General features: G+C 33.3%; 1 protein-coding gene across 1 annotated transcript; it reads right to left on the minus strand.

Annotated features, from left to right (window-relative positions):
* Positions 1–503: 503 nt before the first annotated feature.
* LOC100527836 (uncharacterized) lies at positions 504–6,468 on the minus strand. Its single transcript, NM_001251271.2, has 6 exons — positions 6,294–6,468; positions 5,486–5,543; positions 4,678–4,749; positions 1,652–1,771; positions 1,459–1,560; positions 504–684 (listed from the first exon to the last, which is right to left on the minus strand). Exons 1-6 carry the CDS (start codon positions 6,446–6,448, stop codon positions 604–606), a joined length of 588 nt encoding a protein of 195 aa, NP_001238200.1. The 5' UTR covers positions 6,449–6,468; the 3' UTR covers positions 504–603.
* Positions 6,469–12,185: the final 5,717 nt, after the last annotated feature.

A 12,185-nucleotide genomic window follows, 5' to 3' on the forward strand; every position in this document is an offset into this window, starting at 1 on the left:
AGTTTTCTATCATTCCATTACTTGCACAATCTGTATTAGTAGACCAGTTGACTAGACCATATCATACCAAACCAGGCAGCATTTCATCTTTGACTAATAGTGTTAATTTAATATTCATTAGAAACCGTCCAGATCTGCGACTCTTTTGATTGTTATGTCTTGTCTCTTTTTATTCCGCGTAGTTTAGCCCACGGATTTCATTCACAAATTGAAGCTTGTGGGGCCATTATGATCATCTCTGTGATCTAGAATTTGGACTTAAAACTCAGCTTACTCAGACAACTAAAATTAGCATCAGCAACAGAAAACTAGAACAAGTAAAACCGAATTGCAGAGTAGAATATATCCATATGATCACTCACCAAACCAAAACTTCCCATCAACCTAATATATGGGCATTTTACAAGAGACCGTGACAGTAACCACCATAAATATATTAAAGAGTTCCTACTAGTGTCTACTGTGGTAAAACCGGAACTCGAAAAAGGGACAACCCACAATTTTATCTAAATCAGAAATCAGCAAGAGATAAAAATCATATTCTAAACAAAAGGTATGAGTTCTCAATTTTAGATCTAGGTGTGAATAAATTCTCCTTTTTAACTAGTCTTGAGCAGTTGTAGCAACAGCTTGTTGAATTCTCCGTTGATGAACATCCCAATTATACACACGAGCAATTGTAACCTGATAAAATATAGGTAAACTATCAATAACTAGAACTAATTATTTTCCAGAACAACCTATGAAAAGATTGGGTGATTACTGATACATGTACTCAACAATATTTATGCAAAATACCAAAAGGAGTGTTGAAGTGTTCTCAAATGCATCGTATAAAGATTAAGATGTGCATGGTAGATATGAAAATGAGGGTTGAAAATGCGGGAGTGGACATTATTTATGCGTGCTTATTAAGAAAACAAAGGAATGAACGAAAATGTGCCCATTTGCATTTTCATTGTTTGTGAGTGTATTCTTCCATACTCAATTGAGATCTAAGTAATATCAAAATGCAATATGAAAGTCCAGATTAAATAATTTTCATTCATTCAATTTTCCAAATTAAAAGTTTTCATTTTCTCTGCCAAAAATTAATTTGTGAAATAATTCTCTCTCTCAATTTCCACTTCCCTTTTTTATGTTCTACCTTCTCATATTCTACTAAATAATTTTCATTCATTTATTTTTGCAAATTATAAGTTTTCATTTTCTTTGCCAAAAATTAACTTGTGAAATAATTTTCTCTCTCTCTCAATTTTCACTTTCCTTTTTATGGTCTACCTTCTTACATTCTATCCCCCCTGCTAAGAACTTCCCTTGAAGGTATTAAAGGGCTCAAGGGCTTGATGCCTTTTGCCATGCTATACAAGTTCACTGTCCTTAACATTTATTTACTTTCAATAGGAAGGTGTGGAAAATGCAGCGCGGTATGGAGCCCTTGACAGTTAGCAAGCTGACCTGAGTAATTGTCACTTGGTCCCTCAAGAATTGTAGATCAGCAATAAGAACTTCCAAACTGGCTCTAGCATTGTCCAGGTTCTTCTGTAGAAGACCAGTAGCCTGCAACAGAAATTTATACTCAAGATATATAGGGAAAAAATTAAAAGAAATAAAAAACAGAAATAACACCTAAATACTAACATACAAGTACCTCTTCTAAAGAATATTCCAGCATAACATTTGCTCCCAGCCATAAACACACGGAATCAGTTTCTTCTATACGTGCTTGTGAATAGATGCCTTCTGATACTTCAAAATCAGCAATAAGTTCCTGTGTTTTTAGGATCAAATATGTTAGAGATAGGGGGAATAACATGAAGATTAAGTCTTGGAGCTTGAAGAAACTAGAAGAATTTTTGTCTTTTCTATGTCCAACTCTTTTGAGTGACATTTGTATTGATTGTTGTATTATTTGTTGCATCTTAGTCTCTATCTTTTCATATGTACATCATGCATCATCATGTAAGAGTAAGGAGATTGTTTCTAAAGGTAGAAACATTCTTCAGTACATAAAACTCTTTGTTTTAATCGATTACAAGGCTAATCATAATCGATTACACAAGTGTCTGTAGCTTGCAGAGAAATTTTTGTATCGATTTAATCGATTACCAGCTAACCATATACGATTACACAGTTCAATTGAGATAATGATTGATTTTTCAGGAGTTCTCTACTTTAATCGATTACCAGGTAATCGTAGTCAATTACTTTATTCTTAAAAATATTCCCAGAAGTGATCAAGAACACTTTAATTGATTACATCAAAAATCTAATTGAATACATTGTTCTTGAAGTTTTTCAGATATTGGAAAAAACACTTCAATCAATTGAAATGATAATACAATCGATTACTTCTTCGAAATAATTGATTACATTGACTATTTAATCGGTTACGGGCAATTATAACTATTTTCTCTATAAACAACCAACTTGTCTCACTTCTGTGTGAGCTGAAATAAGTGAAAGAAAGAGAGTAGATAAAGGGCTTAGAATAAGTGCGACTCACAACTTCTAAACTTCGGTTTTTTGAAGATCTCATGATGAAAAGTGAGTTGTGAATTTCTCTTGAGTTTAAGAAGACACTCATTCACTCAAGCAAAGTTCTTGCATATGATTGATCAGATTGTGTCTCTTCTTGACTCAGTTTTTCGTGTGTTTTTACACATTATTAGTATATGCATGAATTTCTGATGACACACTAGAATAGAATTTTCTAGTTTGGGCTAAGGGTATGTTTTTCTTAGGCTTTTATTCACAAAGGACCCTAGGGATGGATGCCTTAGACTCCTTTTTTGTGTAGGAACTGAGATTGATTGTGATTGTTTGTAAGAACTATATATGCATAGTAAAAATCTAATTCAGGTTGAATTAGATAACTGGATTAGTTTCTCTAGAGATAGAGAGTGAACTAGTACTCTTATCTTTCTTTCTCAATCTAGTCTTGATCAATTTACGGAAGGTTAAAGAAAATATCTTTTTAAGAAACAACTTTAACAAAGATTTTGTGTCAAGGGTGATGGATTAAATATTAGTTTATCAAAAATTTGTGATACAATCCTTGGAAAAGAAGTTTTTTTTTTTTACTCTGGTTTTTTTAAGTCTGATTTGATATAGAAACCAATTCACCCCCTCTTGGTTTGTGAGTTCCATCATCTTTTTTCAAAATATACATCCTCAGTCTCTAACATAACTATTGCTTTTCACTTGCAGTAAAAGATTTTAACAGATTACTAGAAAGGTGGTGGGATAATAGCTTAACAAATGATCAAAATTAAATCTTTTGGGGAGGCTCTAAAGCAACAGCTGAGCCTAAATTTTTTAGGGGGTGGTGGTAGTGGAGGGAGAGTGATATCCCCCCAAAAATTAAAAGGTTCACAATAATTATTATATAAAAAGCAGTTTTGACTTTATTTGATGTACAACACTACATGAAATGCATTGAAATATTGTTCATGCCAAAAAAATAATATATTTCACAATGGTGTTATTTTATTTCTTTATTTTTCTATCTTGCAGGGGACCGGGTAGGGTTTTAGAAAGGAAAACCTCATCCATGACATAAGCGCAACCATCTAAGATGTAGTACAAATGTAAACCATTTGCAATTCACCTAAACACAATGCAAATTTGAGATAGACCATAACATTCAAACATTTGATATTGACTTAACTCTTCATTCAAGATTTAAAAAAAAAGTATATGGAGACATATTTTAGGTACAAGGAAGATTATGAAATAATCCACTTATAGCTTGTTTGGAACTGTGTTCCCAAACCATGTCAAACAGGATTGGACACAGAAGAGTTAAAATGAACATATGTAGGTGGCTGTACAATGCAGTACCAAACGTGCATTTATTAACCTTCATTCTTTATTATTCTGGCTCTTTACTCTGGTGCACCTATATGCAGATATATGGAGGGGTAGATATAGCCGTTCAGAACACAATCTCACAAATATAAGTGAAAACCTTGCAAAAATGAACTAAAGCTTGCTGTTGTATGAGTATACAATATGATGGTGATGAAGTGCAAGCACAAAAATGAACGCTCTTGCTAGTGGATCTAGGACCAGGACTGGTTCCATATATCAGGAAAGAGATTGATCAGTGTATCAGTGTTATAAGATATGAGGGATGAACACAAATCCCAACAGATAGAAAGAACTTTTTCATATAGTATAAACTTGACATAAAAACTATACCAAGAAAACAAATCAAAGGCACATATATAATGAGATGCCATATATCTAGAAAATTGAAATAAGCAGCAGCAATGAAGCCTAAGAATTAAACAAGGGGACTGAGCCATAAACTTTTCATGCAAGATAAAATATACGCAAGAAAACTACATGCTAGTTGCCAACAAGTAAAAAAGGACACATCTAAAAAAGGTCATGAGCCATAAAATTAGTGTTTCACTCGCATATTATTAAGGAATCAAGAAAGTCTTGAGGATTTATCAACATCACAAAAAATATGGCATAAATAGTCAGGACAACTTTATATGTATTAACAGAATAAGATGCATGGAATTTCAGATTTCAGCTGTCTGATAAAAAGTTAACCTGACCATTAATATCTAGACATTTTCGTAAAATAATAACTTTTAAGTATCTTTTACCTAAATAATATTTACTACTATAATTTTGTTATAGAAAATCAGGCTCCAGACAAACCTCACCAGTACCCTTCTTAGCTTTCAATGTAGCAACAACATCTAGGCACTTTTCAATATCTGGTATCTTTGCCTGACAAACACCACAAACAGAAAGTGTCACTCCAATAGGTTGATTAGATATGTAAAGTAAAAGGTATAAGAACCTCAAAGACAGAGAGTAACTTTAGATGAATAATTTTATGTTCAACATTTTTGACAAAAATAGAATAAAATACAATTCATTTTTCTTGTTTTACTTATTTTAAAATTAGCAATTGGTAATGAATCAATAAGAATGCTGATTTTACATTCTAAACCAGCATTCTGCTTCAAAGTATGAAGCCTAGACAGTTAGGAACAGCCAGAGTTCAAAATATATGACAAGACAACTTTGGATTGGAGTCTAAATCTATTAGCCTATATAACATCAATGCAACTCAAATCAGCCGAGAACCCAACTGTTTGTTCTGGTTGCAGCCCATATATGCTTTTGAAAACTATAATGTGAAACCTCATGACACAAGTCCCAAGATAGATAATATTCACAAGTTACAGAGAAAATAGTTTGCTTGATCCTGTCGAGCAGGCACCTCAACAGGCATAAAAATATCAAATTTAACTTGCTCTTTCACAAGTTAAATTTTACTCTGCAATTGATTCTAAATTGAAATATAATAAGACTGTTTTTTGCATCTCATCTTTTCAGCCCACAATCAAAATACCAACAAAACAATAATAACATAAAAGTAAATGCATTCCTCATTGCAGCTTCTTATCTAGGATAGATTGTAAAGTGTAATCTATTAAGATATATAAGGAAATGAAACCTGAAGATCTCTTTGCTGAGCAAGAAGCTTCATTTCTACTACCTTGTATTGCTGAAGTCTGCACCAAAAATACGATGGGTCATAAGTCATACAAACAGTAAGTGAATCTAATAAATGGCAATGTAAGCATCATGTATTGATGTGTTCCAAAGTTTTAAAAAGGAATCAGATCATTGCAACCCAAAATTCACACTAAAAGCTGGCTGCCTCATTCATCAATTCCACTATACATATTACAGAAACAAAACTCAAATGAGTAGTTTGGAGTCAAAATCCAATCCAAAAGATTCACAGTCCCGTGCTGTAAAATCTAAAAGCCATCCATATTGATCTTCTACAGCTAACATTCAGCTGAAACTATTATCCATACCTAGTCCCTACCTCTGAATAAAAAAACCTTCATTTCTCATTCCATCACTTCTAATAATACCGACTGCCACCACTTATAAATTCACATTAATTTCTGGAACTCTATACGGTCTTTAGAGAAAATCTTACAACATCACACCATATACTACCCTACTTAAATCTCAGCATATTCTCTCGACTCCCATACTCATTCACGAAGGCAACTCTACAAGGCACCACAACTAAATGCAGACTAAAAAACTAGCTAAGAACTACTAACTCAAACCACAATTCGAAGATAATTACCACACTGATGCAATCCGAAAACTCTATGAACAAACAAAAGAAGCTGATTTCTACTATTAACACAGCCAGAGGAAAATAGAAAACAGATCCTTAAAATTTCAGGTTTCGAGAATGTGGAAAATCAGAAAGTGACAGAGAAAGTGAAGATGAAAACCTTTCTTGGAGAAAAGCGAGGGCTGAACCAACATCGAGACCCGATTGAGTAAGGTAAGTTTGGACATCCTCCACGAACTGAGCCCCTGGTATTCCTCTTCGCTCCGTCACCGCCGAAGCTGAACCCGAACCCGACGCTGAAGACGAAGAAGCCATTGTTGACGCTCACTCACTGCAATCGATGACACACGACGACGCTTTATTAGTTGTCGTTTAATATTGGGTCCAACAGAACTTCTATTGGGCCACGACTAAGCCCAGGTCCGGGTTTGGTTCTCAGTTGTCGTTAATTTTTTTGTTTTAGTAACTTTATTAAAGGTATATCCATAAAAAATTAAGAGAATGACCAGAAACACTGGGAAACACTTTCTTGAACACTCACTTATTAGTTGAAAATAATTAAAAATCAGTAAATTTTGTGGGTCTTACGTTAAATTTAATGAATTTCTCTTTTTTATTTTATAATTTTCAATAAATTAATTTTAATTGTGAGAATGAAGATTTGAGAAATAAAGTAAAAAAAAATAATCAATAAACTTATTCTTTTTAGTAATGAGAAAAGTGAAACACCCCTTTTCTTTTGGAGACTCTTTTTTCTGACATACTTTTTTATATTAGTTAAAATTATTGTAGGTTTCACTAACATAGAAATGAAAACTACTAATAAGAAATATGGCCTACATATTTATTAAATGCATATAAATCAATAAAAGAAATAGTGTTGGAAAATAATATATTACTAACATTTTTCTTAATAAAAAAGAATGGGCCAACTGATTACTGTTAATGAGCAATATCAGTAATGGGGCGCAGCAGGAGGAAGGTCCGGTATGACCACTTTTGGAAGAAATTTTAGACACAGCAGGAGGAAGGTCCGGAATGACCACTTCCGGAAGACCTTCTTCTGGAAGTTACTAAGGCCAATTCCGGAAGAAGGTCTTCCAGAAGTTACTAAGCCCAATTCCAGAAGAAGGTCTTCCGGAAGTGTTTTCCGGAAGCACTTCTTCCGGAAATGGCCTTAGTAACTTTCGGAAGAAGGTCTTCCGAAAGTGGTCATTCCGGACCTTCCTCCTGCTGTGCCTAAAATTTCTTCCGGATACACTTTTTACTGTTTTTTTTCTCTAAAAACTAACCGGAAAACGAAATAAATGCGTACCTCCGACGAAATAGGAAGAACAGCCACTAACAAAACTTCAAATACGGAACACGGGACCACCAAATCTTCAAATACTTCACGGGACCACCAATGGAGACTGCAAAAGGGACCACCACCGAAACAACATCAAGCAAACGGAAGAAACAAAGAAAGCAAACGGAAGAAACAAAGAAGAAAGCGCACTAAAAAAAAAGCGTGAACACGTTAATTTAAAGAAAATTACACAAGGGCAAAATCATCATTACATACACATTAAATATTATTTTATTTTTACTTATTATTATAAAATGAAAATTCTTTTTTCTTCATTTTGTTATAAAATAATAATCATTTTTTTATTATATATTAACTTTTGTAATAGAAATTAAATGTTATCATAATAAATAATTTATATTTTTAATAAAATTTACGAATTAATTAATTTTATGGTTTAAATTATACTAAATTGTCACACAAATTAATATTTAACATGCGCGTAAAAAACAAATTATAAATATTAGTCATAATTACGTTCACTAATTATTTAATTATTTATGTATAATAATATTAATTATTTTATAATTTAGTTTATCCAATTAAAAGTAAATTATTACAAAATAAAATATTTTTTTTAAAAAAACTAACTTCCGAAAACATTTCAGATGACGTTCTTCCGGAAGTAGTTTCTGAGTACTTCCGGAAGTAGTTTCTGAGTACTTCCGGAAGACACAAATTCTTCTTCCGGAAAAGTTCCGGAAAGAGGTTTTCTGGAAAGTTTCCAGAAAAATCTTCTTTCGGAAGAAGAATTGCTGAAGGACAATTTCGTCACTTCACTGTTTGCTGGGTGCCCCAACAATAATGCTGGGTGCACGTAGCAACTCCCACTTGTATACCCTTCAAAACCTATACAAAAAATCCAATAAAAGTAAGGCAAAACAACCCAAATACTAAGGACTTCTCTATCTGAGTAACTCTCAAAAGTTACTGAAAATAATTTTATATAATTTTTCTTACGTATCCATAGTATCACATTATTTTCATTATTTAAGTGCGTGTTTATTTATCCATTTGAAATTTTCACTTTCCAATGCACTTCTAACGTAAATCCATGTCTCATGGGTCATTGAAGTTAACAGGTATATAAACGCATCCTAAGTAGTTCAACCAATTTTTTTTAACCCAACAATTAAACATTGATTTTAAACAGACTCCACAATTTACCCAACATTTTTATATACTTGCCACTTCAATAATTTAATGCTTTAAATTTGTTCCAAAAACTATTTAAAAAATCAGTGGGAATCATTTAAAATGAAAAGGGGAGAGTGGATGATACGAACAACCAGAGTTCTGACGTGGTCAACTCAAATTGGTCTCCAAGAGTTCTTGATTGTTCTCAAGAATGCAATATGAGTCGCTTGTCAAAGAGAAACCAGCATTGTAATTAAATGGCCAAAAAAAGCATGAAGAAAAGAGTCTCTCTTATTAAATAAAAATTATGTGGATTTCATTAGTAATATGAATCTTATTCTCTACTTAACGAGTTCACTCATTTAATAGATTTATATGACAAAGAGTATTGGTGAAAAAAAGTGTTGAAGTATACTACTACTAGCATTTCTCCTTAACATATTCACATCATGTTAGGTGGTTGATGAAAAGATATAAAGATAAAATGAGAAAGGCAGAGGTATGGACCCAACGGCCAATGGTACGATTTACATGAAGTTTATCCAATAAAAGAGTATCGGAAAATAAACATGTGTTGAACAAATTAACATCAGATTGGTGGCTGATAAAATGAGAAAGGCAGAGGCATGGATCCAAAGAACAGAAACTTCTACTCAAGAAAATGGACAAATGTGAAGAACATTTGGGGTGACTCAACTATTTTAGTTGTGTCACCAATTCAGTTCCATTTGATTCCTAAATTAAAAAAAAAAAAGTCCTTAACTGCTGAAAAGTCTGTCTAACATTCCCTTTCTCATTTCATTTTGATTAGAAAGCCACTCTCAATTCTATACAACTTTTCTCCGTCTTCTGTCTAATCTTAAAGAATATTTTCAAGAAAGGAATATGTGTTAATAGCCACAATTCAGCACCCAAAATTAACCCTCATTATATAAGTTTGATTGTTCCATCATTTGCAGTAAGGTGGCGTCATGATATTGTTGAAAAATGACAAGACTTAAAATTAAAGCATAAATTTGTCCATGCCTTTGCTAGCATAAGGGAATAATCTTATACTCCATTTCCGGTGTTGGATTTGGTTCACACTTGTTTAATGGGCATCCTTTTCTCTTGGACCATGTGCTTAATTCATTGCACAAACGTAGCCTCCAAGAATAGATAGGAAATTAAGGTCCACTCAAAGCAAGGTTGCTTAACCAAGTTATGGGTAAGTGAGCAGGATCATGACCTAATAATTTGACACTTTATGAGTTGACAATGGCGGCTAGTGACACTGCCATATATATACATGAATTCTTCCATCCAAAAAATTAATGTAATTGCCTATATTGGCCACCATATTCTCTATTATACTAATTTATTGTGGATGTGATGTGAAGCGAGAAAGAATAAGTGGTTAAAGAATAAATCACGTGGTTAAAGAAGTAGGTGAATACTGAAATTTTTATGTGTTTTGTAATAAGAAAAACGTTTTGTATACCATTTAAAATAAACTTTTGAATATGTTGTAAAAGCTTTTAAAAACGTCATGATCAAGAAGCCATAATGCTTCACGTACAAGACTATGGCCTTCACACACTTGGGTTAAGTCTTAATTAAAGTGCTTGGTATGTCAAACCATCCTAGAGTTTATACCAAATCCATTACACTTGGGTTTTTCAAGGAAATGGAATTGGTGCAATCACCAACTCACACATTCACACCAATCTGAGCCGTTAGACGAAGATTTTGTAGTATTTCTGTTCATGAGTCAAATCCAATTTCGCTTTTGTTGGGTTGTGGATAGCACAAACAATGATAGTGTTCTCTCTCGAGCTGTCTTAGGCTTAATTATAAAGGATATAAGCCTTAGCTCTACAACTTGTCGTTGTCCAATTTTTCTTCTGATGTTATATGGCCTCATGCAATTTAATGGCAAATTTCAATTGCCTCATTCATTTATTGGACGGTTTTGGGTGGGATCCGAAACTGTAGTGAAACCTCTAACTAGTAGCATTTGTCCTCGAGGAAAGGCATAGATACCATGCTTGGGGATTTGTATGTTACATAAAGCTTGTGTTAATTTTCAAGACTTTAGAACCACTTCTCTTTGTCTTGTGAAATAGATTCAGTGCAGTCACATTTTCATGCATTCAATGTATTTTATATTTGTTGGATAAAAATTGAACAAACACTGAAATTTGGAATTCATTTTTTAAATTAATTGATCGAAATAAAATATGAGTTAATTATTCAATCTTCATTTGATAATTCTAAGTTACTAAATGCATTGAAAAGTGAACGCAGAGGATCTGATCCTCGATCTTCCTCAGTCTTCAGTCTGCGATAGATATTCTCACACAACCTTCCAAACTTGCTCCAACTTTTGCAAAATGCCTCACTCCTAATGATATTCAATCCTAATAGTATGGTAATTTATTTTATTGCCTTTTATCTCATCTCATCTCTCGGTGACACTCATATTATTACTAAGGTAATTATTAGAGATAAAATTAATTTAGTTAGTTACTAGAAGTTATTTGAGTAAATTAATTGGTTACTCAAGTTATAATTATTAAAAGTTATTTGAGTAAGTTAGTGTTGGTTACTTAAGTTAGTTATTTTCTATCTTTGTATAAATACATCAACTTTGTAATACTTTGATAAATGAATGGATTGAATGAATCCTAAAATTGTTTTTCATCTATCTTTCATTTATTTCATTCCTAATATGGTATCTAACTTTCATTTCTTTCATTCCTAATATGGTATCAGAAGTTTTTGCTTTCGTGTCTCTTGTTTCCTATTGAAGCTATTTATGGTTCTGTCTGGTGGTGTGGATAGTGTTGTTAGCCCTCGCTTTGTGGCGCCAAGCCCTGACTCGAAGGAACGTGTTGTGAGTCCCACATCGGGTGGTTCACGAAGATGATTCAATTCTTATGTAACTAGGTAGGCCACCCCCTTATGAATCATTTTTTAAGGGGATCTCTCGGATGTCTGGTTGGTTCTTTTTTTTTTCTCTCATGGCTATGGATGTCATTGATGATTAAGTTCTTATATAACTGGGTAGGCTACCCCCTTATGAATCGTTTTTTAAGGGGATCTTTCGAATGTCCGGTTGGTTCTTTTTTCTTTTTCTTTTTTTCTCTCATGGCCATGGCCGTCATTGATAATTCTAACCCCTTCATTCTTTATTCTTCTAACAATCTTGGCATTACCTTAGTTTTTCATCCTTTCATCATGTTCTCAGCAAAGACTTAGTTGCTGATGTGGTGTTGTGGATGAATTGGCGTGGAGCGGTTGCGGTGCTCGTTTATGTCACTGCATTATGGTACCTCTTCGAGCGTGTCGGTTACAATTTCTTGTCCTTCGTCACCAAAGTTTTTGCCAACAAGCTTTGATGCTTGGTTTGGACTCTTGGAAGCAGTCGAAGATTTCTCGAAGTTTTTGTTTTGATCAATGTATTTCTGACATGTTTCGTTATATTTCATGTTTTCATTTTTTTTTTCTTTTCTTTCTTCTTTAATGTTGATGTATTGTATTCTCCAAGCCATAAGTGTTTTCAACGCATTCCAACTTGCGGGGTAT

This window comes from Glycine max, chromosome 15 (genome assembly GCF_000004515.6).
Source record: "Glycine max cultivar Williams 82 chromosome 15, Glycine_max_v4.0, whole genome shotgun sequence".
NCBI lineage: Eukaryota > Viridiplantae > Streptophyta > Magnoliopsida > Fabales > Fabaceae > Glycine > Glycine max.